Genomic DNA, 27,168 nt, shown 5'->3' with positions numbered 1-27,168 from the left:
ATATACACACGAAGCAACTATACAATTGCCCTAAAAAGGTGACATTTCATCTTTTACTTTTGATGTTTCCAATCAGATAGGTCTCCACAATAAGTATGGGGAAGCAAGGGGAATTTTACTTCAGTAGGCTAAAGCATTTTACTGCCACAAGGCTAAGGGGAGGGAACTAAGAGATTTTTAATAGAAAAGCAAGCCCTGAAAAGATTATTTCAGTATTTAAAAACTCACCAATACATAACAATAAGCCAGCCAATCTAAAACTACATCTTTTGTTAATGTAACCCTCATGGGGAAGTACCTAAAATGGACCACCTGTTAAGACTGGATTAGCAGAGCTTTATAAACTGTGACAAGGGATTTAGAAAACACCATCACACGCCACCACCACTTCCCCCCCGTGATGCACAAAAGCAGAAAAAGCTTAGGGAAGAAGCCACTAGCAAAGGGGTGGGGGTGGAGAGGGAGGGAAGGAAAGAGGGAGTTCATTATTTTGTAAGCTATGCTTGCTCCCTCCCCTACTTAAATTTAAGGAGGAAAAAAAAAAAAAAGAGAGTTGCTAGTTGCTGATGTCATCAAAGTGCTAACATTAATCACTCACAGCATCACTGGTACACGCACGAGAGGGATATAACAGGGATGTTCAGGCAGTACACTGTCCAAGGGGAGGCAAGGAAGAGAGTGGGGAAAAGACATTTTTTCTCCTGTACATTCTTTGAAAAGCAAGGCAACAGCGTCTTTAGACAAGATGTGCTCTTGCATGAATTTAAGTAGAAGAGACAAAGAATCCATGCCACCAGCAGCATCAGAGAAAAAAACTGAAAGCACCAAGCAATGAGAATTCAAGTCCAGGGAATCTGAGGGGAAGAATACGCAAACTGGCAAGCAGAGATCAGGCAGGAAATAACTCTTGTGAAAAGGGAGGCAGAAAACTTAGCGTTTATGTCATTTTCACAGCAGTACCACCGTATGAAAATTCTGTTCTGAAATTTCTGTCAGGAAGTGGCGGTAAGTACTGACTTTATCATCTATAAACCATCAAATGGGTTTTCCAAACATTTACATCTGAGTAATTATGTGTCTTCTAATAACTGTTGGTTTGTGTCAATAGAAATGTATTATTGTTATTTAAATAAAATCCAGCCATCCTACTTAGAAAATGCCGTGAGGATAAACTATTGTTTGCAGACTGTATTAGGAAGTGTTCTATAAAATTACAATTTTAAGTAACTAGGATCTACCAGCTAAAGAGAAGACAACTGAGCAAGTAAAAGCTCTGTTCTTACTAATGATGTGCCCCGTTTTAATATCTGGAAAAACTGGGTAGATGCCAGAATGTGTCTAATAAGTTTATTTGATAGCTAACTCAGTTCCTTTATATTGTTGCTGTATCAAAAAGGGTGCACTTACCACACAATTAGAACGGCAGCATCTACCCAGATCAGTCATATCTAAGGTTTCACATTGTAATGAAAATAAACACACATCTTTTTCTTCCCACTTCCCAGTAAATATAGTCCAAATGCCTCAAGCAACAATTTTCATAGTCACAGAATTCTTACAACTAATGTAATGATCAACATCCCACTAAAATAATATATATATTTGCCAGCCTCCTATCTAGAATAAAATACAATATAAGTATTAGAGAATATTTTCAGAATATATTATGAGCAAATCTGACAAGGTTTCTTCATCTGGAGAATTTCCAATAGCCAATTGTTATTTAACCAGGAGACTTAACATTTTAAACCTAATCACAAAAAAAAAAGTAAATTTCATTTTTATGATGAAGTCATAAACAATGAAATACAGTGTTACTGACATGGGCATTTATCTTCATTTAAAAAGTAAGAAACTTTTCATGGTGGGAAAAACTTTCACATCAGTGCCACTAGAAAGTGACTATTAAAGTAAAAGAATCATATTAAATTGCTGAGGAAGGCTCTTCTTCAAAAGTTATCCTCAACAACAGTAAAAAGCAAAAAACCTATGCCAAAAAAATGAAAACACTCACTGGCTGTTATGATGTATACTTTAATAGATTTGTTTGGAAAATTGTAGATTGCAGATGTTTTCTTTTCACTATTTACAGTGGTAACAAACTGAGAATCTCAAAATACTGGCAGTTTTCCCAATTTTAATTTTATCATGAGGAGTATAGTTTAGGGCAAACAGACTATGAAATTATCTACAATCACTTGAACAGAAAAGAGTGTTAGTCATTCTTCTAAAATACCACTGATCATCCAAAAGGTATGCTGTAGTGAAAGTTGTTTTTCATCAAAGCTTAGCTTTTTTCCAAGAGGATGACTAGCATCAAGACTAAATGTTGTGATACTGATGCTACATCAGTGTCTGCTCTGCTCTGTCAGTGGGTACATGGGCAAAAAACAGAGAGCATTGGTGAATAAGAAACTAAAGCAAACAATATTGGAGACAAAACAATATGTGCTGATGTTTCCACATGTTGCTTTGTTTTCCAATTCATTAAGACTGGCAAAAATCAAGACTTATGGATGATAGAGGAATTTATGCCTCAATATCCATTCCTGTCGCCCCTCTCTTGCCACTTAACATAAGAAAATTCACTGCTCACAAAAGCAAGCTTTGAGATTATGTATATCACCAAGTAAAATAAAATGCAAGATGCTCAGACTAGAGAGAAAAACAACTGCTGCATTTACTTTTCAGTCATCTGAGAAAAAATACAACTGAAAGGAAGTGGCTCCCCAATTGCAAATCCTGCCAAACATACTGTGTCTCATGAAGACAAGATACAACCGGTCACCTGCACAGGCAGCAGCGCTGGTTGAATTTCTATAAGCATATGTTTATCCTTTCAACTGGGAAAGAAATGCACAGTTTTAAATACTCCAAACTTTATGAAATTCCAGCTCTCGCATTTACATAGCAGTACCAAGATAAGAGCAGTTTCCTAATAAACTCCTTTCCTAAATTGCAGAGGACTACAATTACAATCCACACAACATCCCCAGTGCTGCAGCTTCTACATTACCTCCTTGTAAAACAAACATCTTCCCTTCCCACAGCGAGATCAGCACTGGGAGAGAAGAAAACACCTGAGCAACATCCTGATGGGAATAACCGTCCAAAACATCACAGGAAACACAGCAATGGTAATTTGGCCAAAAATGGCCAGCTGTGCTGACAGCTTTTACAGCATCATGTACCACCCTAACTGGAACAGCATGCTATCCAGTTACTCGAGAAAGAACTTTCAGAAGGAAGAGAGGGTGCCCACCAGTCGTTCCTCCTTTGTTGTTGAAAACCTAACTCCGCTTACGACATACATCGTGTGCGTGACCTGCCAGTCTGCAAACCCCTCCAGCGACCAGTGCAGAGTTTTTAACACACTGGAACGAGACCCAGCATCTGCGAGCAACACTAAGAAAGAGCTGGCACTGGGCATCTGGCTCACCAGCAGCGTCCTGCTCCTCATCATCGCTGCAGTCCTCCTCTACGGCTGCCTGCACCTCGTGTGCCGCAGGAGACGTGAGCGCTTGCAAGGGCCGAATGAGACCTCCAAACAAGACCACGGGAAGGTGTGGACCAAAAGCACAGCGTACGCCTTGGAGGAGCTTGGCAGGCAGAGCCAACTGATGCAGGACACTGAGGAAAAGCATCCTGGTGGCATCCAGCTAGCCACAATCATAGAGAATCCTTCAGTGTGCAAGGAGCCTGTCATGCCGACTTCCAAAAGCCAGGAACGAGTGCCAATGACTGGACAGTGCTCTGCTATAAATTAGAAATCTTTTGTCAGGGAGGAGATTTTTACTACATATGACATCCCAACTGCTTCAAACCCACCTCGTGCATTGTCAGCATTCACAATGAGCACTCCAGCTGCTCATTGCAGTACTCCCGGCTGTACCTCCGGTGTCACATCTATTTCCAACAGCCTATGAGCAGCTAGAGGAACTCAGAGGCAAAGGTTCAGATTCCCAAGAAGTAAGCACTTCAGCCACACTCCATTATTTAAAAATGAAGCATGTAGCAAATAACTGATTAATATTTCAAGGGGTTTTTTTGTTGCTTTTCTTTAGTCTAAAACTGCAAATAAATATGAAAATGAATCAAAAGTGACCAAGAGACTTTTTTGGTTTTTACTAGCATAAATAAAACCAAGTAGAAGTTTTCAGATGGCAACCCAGACCACTACACTACAGACAACTGGAATGTACACTCCAAGTGCCGTGGTTTGCCAGGGTGAATTCTACTCCCACAATCCTGACTGCTTCTCAAACTACACACTACAAATTACTACACTCAGACGGCACACTTTGCTGACCATGGTGTTCTCCATAGCTCCCATATAAATGAGGCCAGTCTCTGCATGTAAGCTAAACTCACACGGATTTCTGTTTGAAAATTCCCCTTGGCCTAAACACGTGCAAGATAGCAACTCTGTAAGGACACTTCTAATGAAACTAAGGTAATATCCTGGGTTACTGTATTTTGCACTCTTCTGCACCCACCATGAGCTACCTTCTACTTCACAGGAAAGTGTCCCTGTAGAGGAAACGGAGTTCAGAGACCCAAGTCCTGGCCCTTCATTCCCTCTTTCCCTTTCTGTTTTAATGATAAAACTCATTCACCAGCTGCAAATTTCTATCCAACCACGCAGTACATTTTGTGTAATGAAGGCAGCAAGGAAGTAAAAACTTGCCATAACACATTTTATTCTTGTAACAAGAAAGTCTGATGATCATCTCACTCTGTCTTGAGCTTCACGGCAAAGTGCCAAGAAAGGTCCTTCAGGCAGAAATCTGTCAACCCTCACAACATGACAAGTCTTACCTGGCTTATATGTGTAAGTTACCCTGTTTTAAATCACTAAAGTGCATTTGTGCTGCATAAAACCATAATAAAAGTTAAGTATTGCTGTATAGCATGGTATGTCTACAAAACAAAGGTATACTGTGACTGCAGGCATTATAAACTGCTATTGACATGAACATACACATAAAGTCAGCTCTTGCTGACACAGCTTGGTTGTACCAGTGAAGGCTGGAGAAGTGCTGGCTGGGCAGCTGCCATCCTTTCCCACTGCACCCTGGAAGCCAAGGGGTTGTATGATTTTGGCAGGAGAGCACCTGCCAAATATTTCATACTAAGCAGTGGGCCTTTCCAGCTACTGTATTTTGACAGTGTTTCCCACAACTTGTGAAAGACATCAACTCTCATATTGCTAGGAAGACACGAGCTGGCATAAGTTTGATTCATTTTCATACCTAACCTAGTAGCAACGAAGTAGAGACACAGAAACCCATGCTGAATGGGGGTGAGTATTAGTTTCAGAAAACACTTCAAAAGGCATCTTCATTGTGTTAAGTTAGCAATAACGTGTTCTTCACCCCCTACACCCTGTTTCCTCCAGCTGACACGTTTTTCTTTGTCTTACATCTCAGTCTTAAATAAACTGTGCAGATGACAACAGTTTACTGCTGTTCCAAATGAAGGTGTTTCATGAAACAGACACTGAAGAGCACTTGTCAGAGCAAGAAGCCAACACTACAGGTTTACTGCTAAAAAGGGGCGGCAGACAGAAAAAAATGCTTTAAAATGATCTTGCAGTCAAATTAACAGTTAACACTTCTCTGATAAGAAGAGAGGAAAACATGATTTTAGTGTTAATACGGATGGAGCCAAGAGACATATATTCTCATCTCTGCCAACATCTTGGGCCCTTGAAATCCTGTTTACTTCTCTGCATTTCTCTTTGTTTATATGGGTTTTAAGGCAGTCTAATACATATATTTACATGCATTTACACATTATACACACATACATATACCATACTGAGAACAAGGAGCAGTTCAGTCTTAAAGCAGTTTTGAGGCAATTCACCTAATGAATTTTGTAATTTATACACAAACACATATATATGAAGACACATGTATATATCAGATTGAGAAGGCAAGGAGCTACCCTGGAAGTGCCCCAAGAATGGGATTTACCTCATCTACATATACAGCCATTTCACCCATAGAGTTTACTGTGCACTACTTAAACATTTATATCACTTCGCAAGCAATGGACCAACTCACACCTGCTACAAATGAGCAATGCACAAGGAGTGTCATCCGACTTCTGCACTGGCTTTGATGTACTCATGTCATCACACACTCAAAGCTACATGTTTCTTTGTCTCTTGCTCAGAAAGTTTTATTACAGATTCATTCAGGTTCATTCTGGCAATTCTGCGTTTTAGTAGTTCACTGTCCAGTTTTAACAGTGATCTAGTAAGGGGCAAACATTCTAAGTGACTATTAAACCCATAACAAGATACAACATAGTGCAAACTGATGTTAATTTGTGCACCAGCAGATGATAAAAAACACTATATTCACACTGAGAAGTATTTTCCAAAGGAGCCTTTGTTCACTAAACAAATGAGTTAGCATCTAACAAAATGCAGAAGATAGATACACAAACATGAAAATCCTTGGAAAATGTTGTATAAACCAGAATGGAAGCTCTTAAATTCTGGTCTACACAGCCTCTATAAAACCAGGTACTTTATTAACACACCAAGTTAGTTTCAAATCCCCAGAAGAGACTCTTTCTTACATGTATATTATTATTTTATGCATCCAGCCCACGTTACCAAATTTCAATCTGCTACTATTAATTTCATTAACCCTACACACACTTCACATGAATAAAAAGACTTTAATGACCTTGCCCAATGAGTTTTTAAAATACTCCAACCCACTTAAAAGGCTGAGGAGCTTTTGGAGGTCAGCTCCTTCCCACCTGACAGCTCTGCTCCCAAGTCAGCCAGGAGAAGCAAGTTGTATCTGTGGGTTTCTGTTTTGCTAATTGGATGAAGATGCCACTCAGAAAACTCTAGATGCAACAGAGAATGTGGACACAACTGTATATGCCAAGCATCAGTTCACATAAATATAGACCAGTTGCTTTGATCCTTCTAGAAATATCTGAGAATATGTGAACACTTTGAAATCAAAACTAAAAATTTCTTTAATTTCTCTAAAGCAAGCACATTGCCTCTGCAAAGCTTCTGCACAAAAGGTATTTAGCCATTACAGTCCGATACATGCATGTTTGAGTGTACACATGCACAAGAAACTACAGTGCTTTTTTCTTGACCTAAATAAACACCATGTATTGTAAAAAACGAAAAATGACCAAACCCAAAACGCTTCCCTCCCCCCCCCAAAAACAAACAAAAAACCCACACAAAACCCCCTAACAATACCAACCAGCAAAGTCCAATAAGGAAAATAAAAAGTCATATTCCTTGGATATATGATCAATACAAAGGACTAACCTAGATATCTTGAGTAGTTCAAGAAAACTCAAAAATACAATAAAATAAAAATACATAGCTACTCTATACCACACTACTATCCAGTCAGGAGGCAGTTCAACAATATAACTGTTAAAAGACCCAAACAAGGATGTGACAAGACAGGCTATATAGCACACAGAATAATATCATGCAGTTATATCACACGCTTGAATGTGTAGCCTCTATCACATAAGAATTAGTCACTTGCTATATACAGCAGAAATGTCCTCCTAGAATTCCATTCAGATACCCTCAATTCCAGAATACTTTAGATTCAAAAATAAAAATACACTCTTGTAAAAATTTAAAACTACAGAGAGACAAGAATATTTGCTAATATCGGCATATCTAGTTATGACATTTGCTCCAGAAGTGCATCTAAGAATCCTCTCGATTGCTCCTGCTCATACAGAAAAATAATCAGATTTCTGAAAATGTATACCTCAGAGTAAAAATTACTAAACTCATTTTAATAATGTAGCCTGACTGATAACTGGGTTCCCCAGGTAATCCTCTTTCACTCACCCCACTGTATCATCACTTAGATAAATTAAGTTAGCAATCTCTGCTAAATTCAATGGTTTTTTTCTCTTTACAGTGCATCTGGTGAACTCCTAAAATAGTAAGGAACACTGTAACTCCAATGTAAGAAAATCCCACTTCCCTGTAATTTACTGTTCCCTGTTGGAGGATAATTGTAGCAAACACTATTCACAGTACCAGACAATCAGCTGTTACAATCCACATTAAAGATGTGACTCTTTTTCCACCTTCCATCATTTTAAAAGCATGAAAGTTTTACAAATGCATCAGATACATTAGGGTTGAAATTTGTAACTTCTGAGCTCTCTCTTCAGCTCTCAAAAACCAGCTTGCTGGGCAAATCACTTCACAGAGATTGCACAGTATAACCAGGATACGATGTGCAGAATATAACAGTAACACAAGGACTAATTATGCTCATGTTTAAGTAGGAGCTAGAGAATGAAAGTATCTAGATGAGAAAATGACGAAGTACACGTATAAATTACAAGGATAATTGAGTACGTAATTTTAAAACTTTTTTTTTTAGTCAACAATCCTCTAATCTGATCCTGTCCTGGGTTCAGCTTAAACCACGACAGATCCTTACGCTTTTATTTATCTTTCCCATACTTTTATTCTGCCACACCGATACTCAAGAAAACAATGCAAAATTAAGAGTGACATCTTGATAAATATTCCCAAATGATTTGGTGAAGATACCACTGCTGGTTTTTACTGCTGTTGGAAGAAGATCGGTATTTCTGACTGGATAGTAAAAATGCAGACATATGTGCTATGCCTTTAACTGTTGTTAAGACTTGGGTAATAATTACGAAGCATAAGAAAATAAATCTGCAGTGATCAGGGAGAATAAATCTATCCCTCCAACATACAATGCTGCACACGTGAGCAAAGCATTGGTCCTGAGAATACAGGCTAACTTTCCTCCCTTGGGTAACTCTGTGAAAGCCCACGACTATTCTCTTGGGCCAAGTACTCTCTCAACTTGTCACCCACATAAGCTCCTTTCCAACCTCAGCACTGGGAGTTGCCTTAAGGCGCACAATATGTGACTGCATGTCATGTACACTTCTATTGAAATCTTGCATAAACCTTCCAGGCACTCCTAATCTACAAAGCAAGAAAGATGATACTAATAGAGGAGATGACATAGCCGGAAGGCCAAGTTCATCACAACAACTTTGAGGTCCTTGGGTTGAAGATGCAAAGAAATGTTACTTTTTTCTTTTTCTTTTTTCCTTTTATTTTTTTTTAATAATTTAAGCAGTTTGATATCTGCTAGTTTGTGATGGTCAGAATCTATATTCCTTCTATGTCAGATAACATCTGAAGCAGTTTTCCCTATATTTTCCCTTTTCTTCTGCCATCACAGTCTTCTTCAGTCACAAGGGAGCAGCTGCACCCAAGATGGGCTCTTGCTCTCATTTCACCAGATTACTAATTAATCTTTTTCTTTGAGTCTGCTTTGCCACTATAAGCAACTGTGCAATGCAAAGTGGTTGAGAGAAAGACTTATTTTTAGCTATGTCACATAAGACTAACCATCAGACTAATCACTTGCACTTTGGCTGAAACATATGGTGAGCTTCACAGCAAAGTCTGAAAAGAGTGTGTATGTCGAAATTAAAATACTCGCAAATGTATTTAAGTCCATTTTTAATAACTTTCCATAAGATACCTTTAAACATTAGCAAACTGTAAATATAAAGGGAATTAAATCTGACCTTTGATCCATAAAGATACTGTGGCTGTGCATTAGGCTGCTTATCTCTCTGAAACTCCTGAGAAAATGGTAGCACGGTCCGAACAAATCTGTAAAAACAAAGTAAAGAATTCATTAATTATACTTGGGTTAGTAGATGTGTGCCTAACACACCTTAGCCTGTACAATACTGCTTTTATCTACATATAAAACCAAAGCCAGATCAGTATCCTTTCAGCCCAAGCTGAAACTGGGGAAGCACATGGCCTGCATTGCCCAAACCCTGGACACAAATCATAATGCAGTTCTGTATCACTTACTGGGACCCTGTCTTCCAGCAGTGTGCGGGGTCCCAGAATATTTTTCACTTCTACTCTAGCCCAGCCCAACAAAAAGAGAAGCAACTAACAAAGTAGCAGGAGCCTCTCTCAGAGACTAAGGAAGTTCCCTGTGCTTCCAAAATTAAGCCCTTGAGAATAAACTACACCTTCAAAGAAGAACATGACGTTTCTATTTAATGTTTTGGAGCTTTTCCCCCCACCAAAGAAACTCACAGCAGGAGAAATACCTTAGGTTAAGACCTTTTTAAAAAGCCAGGAAGAAGGTTATAATCCTTGTAGCAAAATTAATTCTTCAGAAGTTTGATCATACTTTAGTGTGAGCATGTACCGATACAAATCATATTTAATTTTACCTTTGTATCTTGTTAAGGGGATGACAAGAGAACTAGAAAGATACGGAATACTGCAAAAGATCAGCTCAAATAGCCTACTCCAAGCTGAGAGCCCCAGAGTCTGAAGAACGCTGCTTAGGCAGAACTCTCTGGGCACGAGTCCTCTCAAGAACAAGCCCCACAGGCTTACTCCCCTGATATTGCCTGTTAACTGTGTAGTGTATGTTTTGCAGCACTACAGTTTTAGTGGAGAAAGAAGTTAATCAACATCTACAACAATTCCAATTCTGCTTAACTTTACTAAACAGGTAAATTACTGGTGCATGTGTTTATGGGTTGGATGACTATTTCGTTTTTTAACTTGATAAAAAGGATTTCATGGTAAATGGTGCAAAGCTGTATATACACAGGGAAGAGGAAAAACAGCTATTTAAGAAGCGTACATCAAATGTTTGTATCAGGTCAGGCTGTTCTGAGTGATAGCAGAGTAAAATAAATGCATCCGGGAAAAGGTTCCAGAGAAGGAAGTTTGCAATACATTATAATATCATAAGATACAGTTATATCTTGACCCATCTTTGTTTAAAATATGTTTGAATTTAATCAAACTAAATGATTAATATTTTTTCTAGAAAGAACACAGAAATCCCATTTTTAATAGATGCATTTTCTAGCTGAAAACAAAACTAGCCATGGTAATCAACAATTGTTTCACCCAAGCATGTATAAATTGCACCATGTTGTTTACAATTATTTCCATTGTGTTTTATTTCTGAGTAATCTGAATGATTCTTGTGAGAATCTATAACTTCAGAACAAGGTTTTTTGTATTTTTCAACCTGCTCAAATACAGGTATACCCCCCAGTTTCAGCTACTTGCTCATATGTATTTTAGTCCTGACTTTCCAATAGTACTTCTACTTGCTGAAGTCTAGAAAGTGCTTGCTTTTAGAGCTTTGAGGGGAAAAAAAAGGGTAATTTATGCATATTATTTTTAATACTACATATATAATTCAAATCTCCTTACGTCTACATTTCCCTAGTTTCCACGTTTTTCCCCTTCTCTCTCACTTACACAGCAAGTGACATTTCCTCTTGAGATTACTTGAATCTGCTCTCTGCACAGATACTTCATTAATGAGTTTACCAGAGATGCTGTAAACATTTGATGGAATTTAGAGTAATCTGCAACATATGACAGTCCCAAAGATTACTCTATTTTTTCCCCTCTTTCTCTCCAAATCCTATTCTTTTTAACTGACATCAATTTTTAAACCCTAAGAAAACTTCTAAAATGAAAGAAAAACCATGTCATTTGAGATAAAGCTGGGTTTCAGTGTGCAGACGCATTGGGCAAGAGCTGATCCGCTCCCACTAAAACCCTTACAAGGAAAAGAATGTTTCAGAATATAAATGTGGGTGCATCCCATGACTTTGGAAGCTGAAATTATAATTCATAGTATTTTCAAAAAGGTATTATGAATATATTTGAATTACAATGCCATTAGTGGTTGTGAGCAAACAAGTCAGACTGTACTTGGATTGAGAAGAAATCACAGCCTCAGAAATCAAATACTGCAGAAATACTTCTGAGACACAGACCCCAAGTTTCACTAGCTCTGTACAAGCAGAAGTAACTCCTGTGATTTCCCCAGTGCTCCTCTACATTCTTGGGGGTTTCTCCAGCTCTAACATTTTAGAGTAGAAGCAAAACAGTCTTAAAGCTTTCTTAAAGACTTGAAGCAAGCATCCATTTTATGCTTTCATGGTGAAAGATGCTGAGAGAAGAAAAAAGAGGTTAAGAAAAGGAAGTAGGAGCAAGAGATACAGTCACTTGTTGTCCTACGAAGGGGCTATGGCTAAGACTGAGGATACAACACGCTAATGAGAGTGTGCCATTCTAGCAGGTATGTCTAATCCAAATATGTAATTCAGATTAATATTAGAGAATTCTTCCCTCAAAACTAAGGGCTACATAGAAATCTTCACAGTTCAGCATCATCTGCTATTCTTCAAAGTTTTTCAGTGTGTGTGATTTCTTTTTGACATTCTGCTGGCTTGCTTCCTCCTGCTCCTCCTCCAAGAAACAGGAACATCTCTGCAAAGGACTGAAGCTCTTTGAACACCAATGCTAAAGCTAGGCAAATTTTTACTTTCCCTCGGATGCTGCTGGATGCAGGTTTTGGCATACTCCAAGATAATCAGTGCTTTTCATTTTTAATCAGTGTTGATGATCTCACAGCAATTTATCCATTTTAATCAAAGCAGGTTGTAAGCAGTCAAAGTAGATTAAACAGATGAAAAGCTTGCTGGCTTACCAGAGCTTTGCAACAGTGATTACTAAAGGACAACATGTACCCCAAAGTATTTTAGGGATCAAATAATTTTATATTGGTGTTTCTGATACCAACCAAGAAGAAGTTCACAGTGAGCACTTCACAAACTAACCTAAATGATTCTATGATTCTAATTACCATAATCTGTTTAAGAAAATAAGGAGAAATCTGAAAGAGACCACTTCAGTCAATGAGCCTGCCTACTGCAGGCACCAGATCAGACAGGCAATCTCATTCATAAACTTGCTGAGCTTCATCTCAGATGTAAAAAGATAGCACAATCCTCCCTCCTGGCTCAAACAGAAGTATGAGAAGTATGTCCCCTTCTGCACTTCCTTGTCTAGTTGGTTTGAACAATTTTAACTTCCAGCCATCTCAAATTAGTTTGTCACATCTACCAGATCTAAGGGTAGCCTTACACCTCCTCTTAGTGAATGCTAGATCTAATTCACCCTTCTTGAACAAGATAGAACAGGAAGCTACGAACTGAGGTGTGAGGAAACAAGCAGCAAACAGCATAAAAGAGTAACAGATACCTGCCACTTCATTGCTATCACCTTTCCCTTTGGCAGAAAGACCTATTCTTTTGGTGGTGTTTTTGGGGGTATTTTTTAGGTGGGGGAAGGTAGTTGACTACAGTCATGCCCACTTTGCATGAGCCTATATCCCTAGACCATTTGGCAATTTGTAGCAGAAACTAGGTAGCTTTCATTGCCAGGGCTGCTTTTCAGGTTTGCTCCAGGAGTATTTGAAAGGGCTGAAAATATTTCTGAACCGTGACTGTCAGAGTATATGCAAGACAAGAAGACACAGCTGTTCTCTTGTGAAAACTAGTCTCAAAAGCACTATGAGAGAGACAGAGAGCTTGCAAAGAAAGGGAGAGACGCAGGCAGGCAGGAAGAGTGAAAAATAAAAAGCTGGTGTTTTTGTTCATTCCGTGACAAATCTGTATCCTCAGAAGACATATGTCATACTGCATTTGGAAGAGTGCTATACATGTGAATTTTTAGCAAAGAATACAGATTTGGATAATATGTTAAGAGGAGATGCCAATGACACCAACCTGTGTGGTGCAGTCAACCCGCTGGAGGGAAGCGATGCCATCCAGAGGGACCTTGACAGGCTTTTGAGAAGTGGGTGAGTGCAAACCTCATGAAGTTCAACAAGGCCAAGTGCAAGGTCCTGCACCTGGGTTGGGGCAATCCCAGGCACAAATATAGGCTGGGCGGAGAATGGACTGAAAGCAGCCCTGCGGAGGAGGACTTGGGGGTGTTGATTGATGAGAAGCTCAACATGACCCACCAGGGTGCTCCTGCAGCCCAGAAGGCCAACCATATCCTGGGCTGCATCAACAAGAGCATGGCCAGAAGAGGGCCATGAAGATGATCAGAGGGCTGGAGCACCTCATTTTCTTTACTAATTCTAAGCTGGTCTTGTCCTTCCATAATAGCATGTTTTGTGTTGAGGACTGAGAGAAGAGCAACCATGAGACAACCTAGACATTTATTTGGGTTGAGGATTTTCTATGCTTTCTTGACACAAATGCTAAAAGCTTTCTGGAGACAGTAGTCAGACTTCTATCTCCATCTCACAGAATCGTAGAATGATTTGGGTTGGAAGGGACCTTAAAGATCACCTAGTTTCAAACCCCTGCCATGGGCAGGGACACCTTCCACTAGACCAGGTTACTCAAAGCCCCATCCAACCTGGCCTTGAACACTGCCAGGGATGGGGCAGCCACAGCTTCTCTGAGCAACCTGTGCCAGCGCCTCACCACGCTCACTGTGAAGAATTTCTTCCTTGTATCTAATCTAAATCCACTCTCTTTCAGTTTAAAGCCATTCCGTCTTGCCCTGTCACTATTTGCTCTTTTAAAAAGCAAGTAGTCATGAATCTCAAAACCTCACCCAGCTTTAAAAAAGGGACTGGACAAAGCAATAGGAAAAAAAAAAATACCTGTAAAGGGCCAGAAATGCACTAACCATCCCCCTATTTTTGTTCTGTTGAATATTCAGGAAACACCTGAGCATTGCTAGAGGCCAGGACTTCTTCTGGGAAAAAAAATCACCACAACTCTCTTGTTTTCATACTCGGCCTTTTCATGCCTGCTGCCAGTGTCAGGACACTGGACTAAGAGTGCTTTGACCTCACCTCCAGTTCTTATGCTCATGCCATTATCCAAAAGTTTGTTCTCTTTCTTTTGTGATCGACAAGAGGTAGATGAAAAACATCCTTGGATTTCACTGCTAATGCCCACCTGCAGAAGTCCCCTCTCTCATCTCCCCATTCCTTCTCCACAAGCTGTTGCGCCCAAGTCTAGACCCAGCTGTGCAGCTGGCCAGCACTAATGTGACTGAATTTCAGAAAACCAACAACTGCAATTATTAAATTGCTAAATCTTTTAATACCAGCATCACTTTTTAATCTCAATACATTACCAGATATAAAAAAATACTCCTAAGTCCCAAATAACCAAACATGAATGTGTTTCAATACTTCTGCATGAACAGCCTTAGCCTTTAAACCAAACCTGCAGGGTTCCTAAACACTTGAACTCTTTTACAGATGTTTGAAATTATCACGTTCAAGCATTCTTGGGAAAAGAGAGTCAAAAGGGACTGGATACAAGTCAATCTGACCAAAACAGTAGCTTTAAAAGAAGTGTCCTTACACCTAGGCTGTGGTGAAATTAATAAAGGCCAAGCCACAGGTGTTCCATACTCCTGGGAGCAATACCTCCAACCCCTCAGCACCAAGTAACCTCTCTGCTTTTCATTGTGCTTACTTCTCTTCCCTCCAGCCTTTCATTGTTACTTTTCTTCCTTTGGTTTCACGCAAGATATTACCAACCAAGAGTCAGGAATTAAACTGGCAGCTCTCACAATGCTCCTCACTATGTGCTCCTGCATTTGCACACAAGAACCTGTACAGCTGAATGCAGAGAGAAGGTTCATGCAAACAGCAAGGCAGCAATAGACATAATGAATGTGCTTAAGAACTATAAAAGGACTAGAAACTCCCTGTTCCCTTTCCCTTCTCAATGGGCACCGTACAGCATGTGCAATACACATCAATTCTACACTGCTGTTTTTGACTGAAATCAAAGCAATTCTGTGATGAAATTGGACACATGGCATGCATACTGCCTAAGATCTGTCTCCCTTTACCATCTCTTTAATTAATTATCCTTAATTAATTACCCAATAAGCTTGAGGATCAGTCTAACTCCATTTGCGTGTGTGCTTTTTAAACGGGCAAGCAACAGTCCTACAGGATCTTGCTGGTGTCCTTTGGAGTTCTACGCTTCCTTACCAAGCGCTGTGGTCTGCAGTATGTCAGTCCTTATAGCCCATATAAGCACAGACTGAACTTACAGGAGGTATTGAACATCTTTCATTAAGGTTGACAGGTAAAGGATCAGCATTTCATCAATATTTTTTTCTAATATTGTATTTATATGACTCTTAGTACATCCCACTGAATAGTACACAGTAGTTCCCTCAGAAATACATTCAACTTTCCTATGCAAACAGATTCATATAACAGAAGTTTCTTGGATAAAACTTAACCACAAAAAAGACTCCCTTTTTTTTTTCTTTGCAGACAGAATCTTGGATCTAAAATACAACATAACCATCACAGAACATGTTAGACAGGGGAAGCTCTCCAAGGAGACAGTGAAAGATGAGAACAGGCTTCCTCTTCTTCCTACAGCTCAATATTCAATATCACTTTACTGTCACTTCACAGTGCTTTAACCAAAACTTGACTAAAGGCTAAAAGCAACACAAATCCTAAAAACAGCACAGAATCAGGAAGCCCAGAAATGCGAAGTCTCAAGCACTGCGCATTCTACTCATTCAAACTTTAGATCCCACCTGCCTCTTTCTACTTCTATTACTCACTCTCCTTAAAGGCTCCAACTGTAGTTGCAGTGAACACTGAACTTCCCTTCTCCAGTAGACAATCCTTTCCTTCACATCAATGCACAATCAGGAATATAAATTTATTTCCATTGTCTCACAGCTGTGGATCCTGTTTACCAAAATACCTTCCTAGTACGCACTTTGCAGTATTTTTGGACACACTTTATTTTTCAGCATCACAGCTAAGTCATTAAAATGCCACAATTTGGATGCTGTGGTTACGTTTGACTTCTTTTGTGGACAAATAACAGGCTTTCATACATTTGACAGTACTCAGTAAAATGACTCATGCAGTTTTATTTCAAGTAAAGCATTAGAGGCAGAAAATACACTAAATGAAAGAAGATGGACTTGTTAGCATCTGCGAGGAAAGAAGTTGCAGAAGGGTGGTAGAAGAACTGCTGCAGACAAAAGGCTGCCATGCTAACCTGTTAGTGGATCCGTTGTAGCAGTAGTTTGGAAGGAAATCATAATTGAGTTCCCAAAAGACATGAAGAGTGATTCTTCCGTAAGGGGCTGACACATTGTGATTGGCTTCTCTGAACATGGCATCAAAGCTGTCCAAGGTCATATATCTACTCAGAAGCTTGTGAGTCATTTTGTTTATCTCTATCAAGCCATCCAGCTCCTGCAAGAAAACAAGAGGAAGGAGAGTCATCAGTGCATTTAATAAAGTGGAGAAACTCAGTAAAGTACATAAATAACCTTGACTAAATAGAAGACTAGAAATAAGTCAAAATGAAAGCTGACTCTCCCCACCATCTCTCACTTTGATAAAAGCTGGAAAGAAACAGTGGTCTTGGGATAATTTCCTAACTATCTCTCACCAGACCACTCTGAGACCTTAAGGGTATTCATTAAAATCGGTCCACCCTGCAGATGGGTCTCAAACACAGATCTGTGCCAACTCTTTTTCCTCTAAGCAGAAGATAAAATTCCAATATTCAAAATAGAGTCAGACATAGGCCAAGAAGTATCTTCTGCATTTCATACTTAACAAGATATCACAACACCATTTCTGTAACTGGTTAACTAACTTTTGTAGTACTAGTAGAAATAACACCACATTTACCATAAATCAATCTCATGGTTTCCTCTAGTGAAGAATGTACTAAGATGCAATGAAAGAGCAGACCAGGTATTTACAAATGTGAAGTTATCCACAAAATCACTAGCTGCAGACTACACAACTATACAGGAGCGCTGCCCTTCATAATGTTTCTCTTCTCAACAAGAAGCTCCTAGTATGGTTTCTGGCAATTAAATTAAAAATAAAAATAAAATTAATAAAATAAGTCCATCTCTGACACCAGACACTGAAAACACCAAACAAAAAAAAAAATCCAAAAAATCCAAGCACTGTTTTTAAAGATTGTTGTGCAATGACTTAGTGAAGGAATGCCCAGTGGCTTTGTTCAGCTGTGCATCAAACTACTGGCCATCTTCCTATACGGTGCTGTCAGATTTAACTGCTCCGTGTTTCAAAGGATTTTCAAACCTGTAAATAACAGCTACTTTAAGAGAAAAAGAACCATTACGATTGGTTTTAGAGTATTCAATCTGAGGGGAAAAAATAGCTGTCTTTGAACTACCTTCATGTAATTATTTAGCTTGAAAATAGCAGAAATTACTGGTTAGTTAAGCTCTTAGCATCAGTTTCTCACTTAGGAAACTAAGTAGATTTCAGCAAAATTATTATGCACTAGAAAAAAAGGAGAGGAAAATAAAAAAGGAGCACAATGGAGGGACAAGCTCTGAGCCCTGCCACTTTCTAACACAAGAAAGAGTGAGAACCTGTGACCCAAGGAACATGTCACCAACAATTTCTGTTCACCTAGCTACTAAGAAGAGCCTGCACATAACAAAGAAAGACTGCACTTCAGTAATTCACAGGTTATAACACCAGGCACTGGAAAGTTAAGAGGCTCAGTATTTGATTTATCTTCAGTAAAGACTGAAATTAAATGAAGGTGGTTAACTGCATGACAAAACCCACATTCTTAAAAAACATATTACAGAAAGACCAATGGTAAACTTTCTTGCATAACTTTAATTTATTTTTCCTTCCAGCAGAACTGAACGTGTCTGATATTTTTCTTGTTGACTGCATATTTACTTTCCCAATTCATGCCGCCTGGAAATAAATACTTTTTTTTTTAGCACTTTAATCAGGAAACTAAATCAAAAAGACACCTCAATATTGCACAGATGCTCTTCTTCCACAGGCACAAGTCAGATCTTGTTCTTCCACAAAAACCCTATTTTTGTCATGCTACGAAACCAAGCTGCCTGCGTAAATAAACTCATTTTGATTCTACCAAGCACAAGGCTGTTTTGTTTTGACCTCCAATTTATCTATAAGCACGGACAGAAGTGGTCATTTACAAAGATTTAAATCACAAGAATGCTCATTTTCCTTGATTCCTCATGGCTCCTAGTATATAATAGTATAACAATCCCCCCATACTCAGCACTGGTGAGGCTGCACCTCAAATCCTGTGTTCAGTCTGGGCCCCTCACTACAAGGAAGACATTGAGTTGCAGGTCCAGAGAAGAGCAATGAAGCTGGTGAAGGGCTTAGAGCATAAATGTCTTCTGAGGAGCAGCTGAGGGAACTGGGGTTTAGTCCGGAGAAGAGAAGGCTCAGCAGGGACCTTATGACTCTACAACTATCTGAAAGGAGGATGGAGAGCAGAGGTGGCTGATCTCCCAAGTAACAAGCAACACAAGAGGAAACAGCCTCAAGCTGTACCAGGGGATGTTTAGACTGGATACTACGAAAAAATTTCTCCACTGAAAGGGTGCTCAGGCACTGGCACAGGCTGCCCAGGCAGAATCACCATCCCTGGAAGTGTTCACAAACCATGTAGACAAGTACCTTACTGACATGGGTTAGTGGTGGACTTGGCAGTGCTGGGATAACGGTTGGACTTGATGATCTTAAAGGTCCTTTCCAACTTTGGTCCTTTCCAAGGCATAGGATCATAGAATTATGATTCTATGATTCTGTGCCTTCTTTACAGGTGTTATTTACACCTTATTCCCAAGGCCCTTGGTTGCATCAGGTTTTGGTTTGGTTTTGTTTGTTTTTCTGGGCAAGGAAAGAATAAGATTCTCTATCTCAACAGAACTGGGACTTGCAGAGCCCCATGTATGGCAGCATACTCCAGAGCACTGCATCAAGTCAAGCCAAAGCACTGTTTGAATGGAGATGCAGATTAAGGCATGGGGAGAAAAAAAATCATAGCACATCAGAATTAATAAAGTCCATAATATACTACAATGACAACAGAGGATTTTCCAGTATAATTTAAGATATAGATGGAGGTGACTAAAAGAATGCGTTCTACAAGACTAAGCTGTTTCTCTAGAAAGAAGTATTGTCAATTTAGACTTAGTAAACCAGACAAGATAGCCAGAGAAATTTTTTTTTTCTTCTGGCATTAAAAAACAAATACAAATTTATAATAAGGAATAAAAAAAGGCTATATGCCCATCATTCGCAATGCAATAAATAAAAATTAAATTAACCCAAAACAAAACTAGCATCTAGATCCCAAATACAGTGTCAGTGTTCTGGCAAAACTGCAACACAACACTCACCACAATGGAAGTCAAATCCTCACTTTCAAATCGTCCGATTGCCAGTTCCATTGACCTGTACATGGCTGCTGAAATTCTCTGTGTGATCAGTCGGTTCAGATCGATTGACCTACCCAGAAGCTAAAGAAAAATATGCTATGAAGTTTTGAACTGAAAATTAAATTATGAGACAAGCTGTACAAGGACTATGAGACTCCACAGATTAACAGACTCTCACATGGTAAACTCGCATTCCAAACACACAGAAAGAAAGCAGATGGACAAATGTTATAAATTCATGAACAAATGAGGTACTAAAATTTACATCCAATTCTCACAAAAAGAAGCAAAATCACATGTTGCATTTACGTCTAAGTATTTATATCAGCATTTTATGCTTCCATGACATTATGCTGACAACATATTGAAAACTGCTGAAAGACATTACTAGGAAGACAACGCTACCACATATGACATTCCTATTTGGCTTGTGTTTGCTTAACTGCAACAGACATTGGCATTAAACACGATCTTTTTTTTTTTTTCTTAATTTACTCCTTCATATGACAAAAAAGCTGATCTCAAATGTCAGTTACACCACTTGGATCATGGAACATAAAGCACAGAAAGAGCTTTATATACCTACAAAAATCAACATCACTGGAAAATTTCCAAGCAACTCGAATACAGAGTAGGAGTTAACTCACTTGGACATGTCTCTGTTTCAGCAGTGTCTCGTAGCGGTTGGACTGTAACAACTGAATGGTTGCTCCCTGATTCTTGCATTCGGAACGTAATCGTTTATCCAGAAGCAGGCTATTAAGACAGGAAGAAAACGCTTAAAGTATATTAGACGGAAAAGCAAGAGCAGAAATCCATAAACAAACATTCTCATTACTGGAATAACTACCTGCCAGCCATTGCCTTGTAGTATGCAAATATTTGGTCTGCCAGCTTGTAGACAAATTGGTCAAAACACAGGTTTACCTTGGGGAGGAAAAAATGTGTTTAGAGATACCTGAAATTAAAAGAGGGGAGCTTCTCCAAGACCTCCCACTGTTTATAAAACATAATTAAGAAACTTAATACATCCATATTTCCCAGTATAAGAGAACTTGACATTCAGCTTTCAGCATTTATGTGATGCATTTTGCACAAGTCTACAGGTTTCCTCGCAACGTGCCACCCAACCTGTTACCCATCTTCTGGTCTTTCTTCTCAGTTTGTGTATTATCTCCAGCTGTTCTGATTCTCTTATAATAGTCTTGTCTTTTAGCATCATTTTCACATTCAGGTACAGACTACTTTTCTCCCACAGGTAAGGTTACTTTACCTCTGCCTCAATTTCATCATAGAGGAACTGCTTCTTAAATTTAGTAAGTGCATAATGAGCACTGTCATTATAAAGGTCCAAAGAATACAGAACATACCTGAATGAAAAAAAAAAATAAATTAAAATTAAAGAGTTACATGTCTGTACAAATTATGATGGTGCAGTCAAGGTGTTGGAAGGCAGTCAATGCTGCAAGCTACATGTGGTTCATTTTTAATTTTAATTATTACTCAAAAGTATCACATTTTCTCCATTAAGAAAGCTTTTGTTATTTCATGAAATTCTATAGGTAAGTTTCCAGTCTGAAACTTGGTTTCTAGATGTAGCTTTCCATCAAAATGGAACTATGCTTCTACCACTAGGCATTAAATTTGTCGGTTTTGAGGAGTAAGTAAGGAGAACTCACTCAGGGAACAACATATTTGGCTGGTGCAATAATACTTATATGAAAGGTTTCATATTTCAATTATTCACTTCAAAAAGAAAACTCTGAAAAATCTGGAAATTAGCAAATATAAGGAAAATCTTACAAATGTTTAGAACACCTTCTCAGTGACTGCTTGTTAAACAGCAGTAACATTATAATAAGGAATGGCAATAATTAAGAATAATCATTCAGTGGAGGAGCGCAAGTAAGTCTTACTCCATCATTGATGCCTCTTTGGTCTCCAAAATATGGTCCGTCAGAATCCAAGGCATGGACATCTCAATGGGAAACTGGATTCTTCTGCCCATGGTCAGCTCTAAGAAGAATTCCCTGAACCACAGCTGAGACAGATCACAGCATTGCTGCAGGGTTTCTTTCAGAATAAAGAAAGAAGAATTACTCTTCCAGAAATACATCAGGAACAATACAATTGTGATTCTGATGATGCAATGTGAAACAAAAAAAGCAGGTGTGAGTCACTAGAGCTATACATAGGCCAAATACGTAAACCAAATTCAAAACATAAAGCCCATGACTTTTCCACAGAGTTCTGAAATCCCCGTTGGCCCCCACAAGTGGTGCCTTGTTACAGAAAATAGTGTGGAAGTGGACCAGACTACCAGTTAAACAGAAAAACTATGAACGCCAGTAAAGGGGGATTTCTAGTTCACTTTCTCAGTTGAGGGCTGAGAAAGCTATACACTGAACTTGGGAAACAGCAGGCAAAAGAGACAAAATTGTACCAGATTCACCAGTACCATCTGTCCCTCTGGAGGACTGAATCCCTCCACATGTTCCTCTTGATTAGATGGGCAGGAAACGACAAACACATGAAGGAGGGATTAAAACAAAAAGTTTCTAAGGACACTGTCAAAGGCATGGGGGTGTGCTTCCACCTCTCCAGAAAACACCCAGCACAAGCCTTCTTCTGCAGAAGGCTTGAGAACCAAAATGGGAATGAACTGTTTACATTACGATCTTCTCAAGACCTTTTTAAAGTGCTGTTCCCCAGTAGCATTATGACTGACATAAAGACTCTCCTCCTTCTCTGAGGGTAAAGGAGTCCAGTAGCAAAACAAAAACGAAAGACAACACAGCATGGTGATGACAAAGACTAGATACATTCAATGTCAGTAAGTGAATTCTTTAGGACAGCATGTTTCCGATTACAATTAACTGAATAGTAAGAGTAGTGAAATGACATCAAATTTACCACAACAGAGAATTTGTTTCCTCTGTACTTAAAACAAGTAACTAAAAAAATAAAAAAAAATAAAAAAAAAACAAAACACAAAACCTACTTCCTTTTTAAAATTTCAATGTGTATAATCTTATCTGTCCCTTGTATATAAATACATACATAAAAAAGTAGAAAAGGGAGGTAACAATATGAAATTTGACGCATTATAAACATATGTGTAACAGTCAAAACAAAAACCCCACCACAATACTGAATATCAGGTCTCAGAAAAAGTTCGGACAGACCAAGGCTTTTGATAAATGAACCAAAGGTAAGTTGACTTAGGCAATCGGAAACATTTTCCAGGTCGTGTTAGAGGTGTTAGGACATGCTAAGCTGGACACCGATCATCTACGTATCTTACCACTGAAATTTATCAAATGAGTGTAGAAGAAAGACTCGCGATGGAATTTTTCTATGTCCAATATGGTGGGCCCCTCAAGGCTACTTCTCAAGGTTTTCTTGGAACCACTTTTGTCAGCAATGAGGGACTCTAACATAGTTCTCACCATGTAAAGCTGTATCATTAAAGGAAACAATTATGGTGGAAAGGGGGGGGGAAAAAGGAAAATACACATGGTACATTAGTTGAGCAACACTGAGAATTACTATCAGTAAGCGACTGCTCCACTTCAAATTGAAAACTGGCACTGTGTGGGTAAAAGCCTTTCAAGGCAAGAGGAACAGATGCCACGCTAGCCTACGCACCAGCACAAATGCCTACCCATGACAAGGGGACTTCCACTGACACTTAGCAGCAGACCATTTGCAGTGGAACAGTTCACATCACCACAAAAAGTAAAAGTAATAAGTAATGTCTTACCACCAAAGTTTAAAAGAGGCGGATAGATGTAGGACTGCCTCAGAAACTTGTGTGTCACATGCAATAGCTTTTCCAGTCCCAGAGACTTGAGCTGCTTCAACAGCTCAGCAGAGTTTAAGGACTCTGTCATAGTGCGAACCATGTAGAGCTAAAAACCAACAGACAGGGGCAGGCAGGGGAGAGAGAATCCGTTAATAAAAACACATGGGTAAATAAGGAAGGGGAAACAGAAACAGAGGAAACGTGTTAGTTTGTTAAAAACGAAAAGCAGCATAGCAAGCATGCAGAGGAGGACATACAGAAAGGTTTTTTCATTCAGAATAATCACTGCAATGCGGTGCTCCCTCAAGCGAAGGGAAAAGTCCCCATTCATTTCAGAGGACGCTCTGAGAGCCATTAGCTTCTCAAATGATTTTGCAAAGATTTCCAAGTATTACCAATTCGTACACAGCCATTTTAGAACTGCATGAAATTGAGAAAAAGCTGTCCAAAAACCAATTGACTTCATCTCCCTTCCTCCTGTTAGCTGAGACAGACAAGTGTGCCAACCCAAGAGCAGAAAAAGCAGATAGAACCATGTACTCTAAGCAGCCTGTTGCAGCCAGTGAACAGAGCCTTTAAACATACCAAGCACAGGAGAAGCACACTGGTAGTGATATTTAATTTTTTTTCCCCCCAGAGAATTGGAAATCGAATCCTTTCATTCCAATTCCCAAAACAAAAACCTTCATTAAACACAGCTTACCACAATTTAAGCAACTTTTTATTACCAAGGATTATTATCCATAAATGCTCTCTTCCCCATGGATTTATGGTATTAGAAGATTGTCTTTACAAACCACAGCTGCCTTCAGCTTTTCACCCAAAGTGCTCAGTACCTTATTTTCCCAGATGAGTTATGAATACCAGACCATACATTCTCCAAACAAATCCACAAAGAAAATAAAAGAGAATTATATGGAGGTAAGAAGAATGGGCATCTAGGTATGGGATTTCAACAACTACCACAGAAAACACACCTAAAATACATCTTCTTTTAGTGGCAGCAGCAGATTAAATGCATTTTAGGAAGCAGTTTTATCATTCATTACTGAACAATAAAAGGGATCTTGTCAGAAGTCAAATACTCTCCCGTATTTTACAGGCAATATTTATATTTTAAACATATCTTAAAACTACATAGACATCTACTGAATAATGGGATTTAACAAAAAAATTCACCAGCCATACGAGAGATGGGAGTCAGTCAAGAATTAATTCAAATAGTTCAAAACCATTATTTAAAAAAACCATTATGAGCTCAATGAGAAAATACTTCTTCCCAGGAAGTCAAATTAAAGAGGCTGAACACTTGGAAAAATTATGCATCAGAGAGTGACAGCAACCCAGACAGAGGATTTTGGTTAAGTATACATAATTTTGTAAATACAAACCTAATCGGAGTAAATTTTTAGCATTAAAAAATATAATAATTAAATTTTTCAAGTAGTTCAGGCCAGAGAGAAAACATTTAATGCAGTAATTGTTGACAGATATCACAACCATCAGACAGGAAAATACCTGAGTGCTGGAAGGTCCCACTGCACGCCTTGGAACTTTGATGTCAAAACCACTTTTGGGGTCCTTCTCTCCCCTTAGAGCTGGGTCGTTGAACGGCTCGTGACCTGCTTCCCAGTCACAGACTGTCTTTCTTATGGCCTGCAAAACACTAAATACAATTCACACTACTTCAGACCGATATACATCGAAGTGCACTGCTGAGAACATTTTATTTCTTTTAAGCCCTCTTCCACAAGCACAGAAACTTTGCAACAACATTTGGGAGCTCAGAAAAACTGAAAATTATTTTGCCAACAACTTCAAGAATGCCACATCCAGAAAATAATTGCCCCATGTTGTTGATCAAAAAGGACAGTCCAGAGCCCTTCCCCTCTGTCAGAAGAAAGCTGGTATCTTAGACTGGTTTACCAGAGACAAAAGTCACTTGATAAGAATTCACCTCTGGGAACCTCAGCAAGCACATCAAGCTATTTTGTTCTTGTAAACCACAAAGAGCAGATTATTCAATCAAACCAAAGCATATTATTAACCAAACTAAAAAGACAATCCTGGCTGAACTGAAAAGAAGCAGTAGAATTCCAGCAGAACTCCAGAATTCAGCTGGACTTTATATAAACAGCTTCATATTTCTAAACTGGACTTCAGGTATTTGTCAGAAACACCATCAGCCACATCCTGTGGCATGCTGAATGATGAAGCAAATGTCTTTTCCCAGATCTGAGCAGGTATGGAAGTAATACTGGCCTATTTCATGAACATCCCTGGGACAAAAAGACTCTCCCTGCAAACTTGATAGTTTGGAGCAATTCTTTTACTTTTAGCTTATGATGATATTTTTGCAGCAGTCAGAGCGTTTAGCAATAGCCTAATTAGCCAAGGACTTTCACCTCTAAGAGCTCTGCAATGAAACATGGGAGTAAACAAATGGTAAACAAGTCAAGATTAAAAGCAAACAATGAGGGACAAAAAAGTAAGGTCAGGAAATGCCACCAGTCAGTGTTGGCAGATGGAGCACTTGGAAGAGAAGTACAAGGCTAATAAGCCAAAATCAGCAGAAGCTGCGAAAGAGGACAGGATGCTAAGAGGGCAGAGATAAGACTATGAAGTGGGATGTAAACAATGACACTCAAGAAGAGTAAACACTGGAATCATAAGGGAGGAACACAGTAACACCTGTATTCAAAATAAAAATACTAATCTTGCGTTCAATATTACAGTATTTGTCTTTCTTTAAAATAAACTACAGGGAAGACAAGACTTCCTGCAGTGGTCCTAGCACAGCCATGTTGGCAACTATTCATTTTTTACTTTAGATTTCTTCAACTTCCCATATACATTCAACCAAGCTAACTTTGAATACCAGATAGACTAGGGGACTAAGGGAGTACAGACTTAAAGAGGCAACGTTGAACAGACATGAAGTTCTGCAACAGATTTAGTAAGATTTAGGGGAAATAACGTAGGAGAACATGAAAACAAGAACGTTACCTCTGAATGACATTTTTCTTCTTTTTAATGGCTTGTCTTAATGGCTCTCTAAGTGTGACCTGCGCGAAGTCCTGAAGAGCTGCATAAATGGTATGGCGAATGGCATGATTGAAAACACTTTCCATCCTTCCCATCAGCACCTGAAGCCCTTTGATCATGGCAATCACCTGGAAAAAAAGAAAAAAAAGGTGTATTT

The 27,168-nt window shown here is 39.0% G+C and overlaps 2 protein-coding genes across 2 annotated transcripts in view; one reads left to right on the top strand and one right to left on the bottom strand.

Moving 5' to 3' along the window:
* Positions 1 to 3,095: 3,095 nt before the first annotated feature.
* On the top strand, positions 3,096 to 3,767 carry LOC104399231 (fibronectin type III domain-containing protein 9-like). The gene has a single exon (XM_010016959.1). It carries the CDS (start codon positions 3,096 to 3,098, stop codon positions 3,765 to 3,767), a length of 672 nt encoding a protein of 223 aa, XP_010015261.1.
* Positions 3,768 to 9,469: 5,702 nt separating this feature from the next.
* The window catches only part of LOC104399924 (cytoplasmic FMR1-interacting protein 1), a 30,292-nt gene continuing 12,593 nt past the window's right edge, over positions 9,470 to 27,168 (bottom strand). Inside the window, exons 13-23 of the mRNA XM_010016961.1 lie at positions 26,973 to 27,139; positions 25,485 to 25,632; positions 23,925 to 24,072; positions 22,078 to 22,234; positions 21,435 to 21,531; positions 21,012 to 21,088; positions 20,809 to 20,917; positions 20,123 to 20,242; positions 16,948 to 17,147; positions 9,607 to 9,694; positions 9,470 to 9,481 (exon numbers count right to left, since the gene is read on the bottom strand). Coding sequence (XP_010015263.1) covers positions 9,470 to 9,481; positions 9,607 to 9,694; positions 16,948 to 17,147; positions 20,123 to 20,242; positions 20,809 to 20,917; positions 21,012 to 21,088; positions 21,435 to 21,531; positions 22,078 to 22,234; positions 23,925 to 24,072; positions 25,485 to 25,632; positions 26,973 to 27,139 — 1,323 coding nt within the window. The remainder of the gene's footprint in view (positions 9,482 to 9,606; positions 9,695 to 16,947; positions 17,148 to 20,122; positions 20,243 to 20,808; positions 20,918 to 21,011; positions 21,089 to 21,434; positions 21,532 to 22,077; positions 22,235 to 23,924; positions 24,073 to 25,484; positions 25,633 to 26,972; positions 27,140 to 27,168) is intronic.

This window comes from Nestor notabilis, unplaced genomic scaffold (genome assembly GCF_000696875.1).
Source record: "Nestor notabilis isolate BGI_N333 unplaced genomic scaffold, ASM69687v1 scaffold20136, whole genome shotgun sequence".
NCBI classification, from domain to species: Eukaryota; Metazoa; Chordata; class Aves; order Psittaciformes; family Psittacidae; genus Nestor; species Nestor notabilis.
The sequence above is the reverse complement of the archived record's forward strand: the minus strand, read 5'-3'. Positions and strand labels throughout refer to the sequence as shown.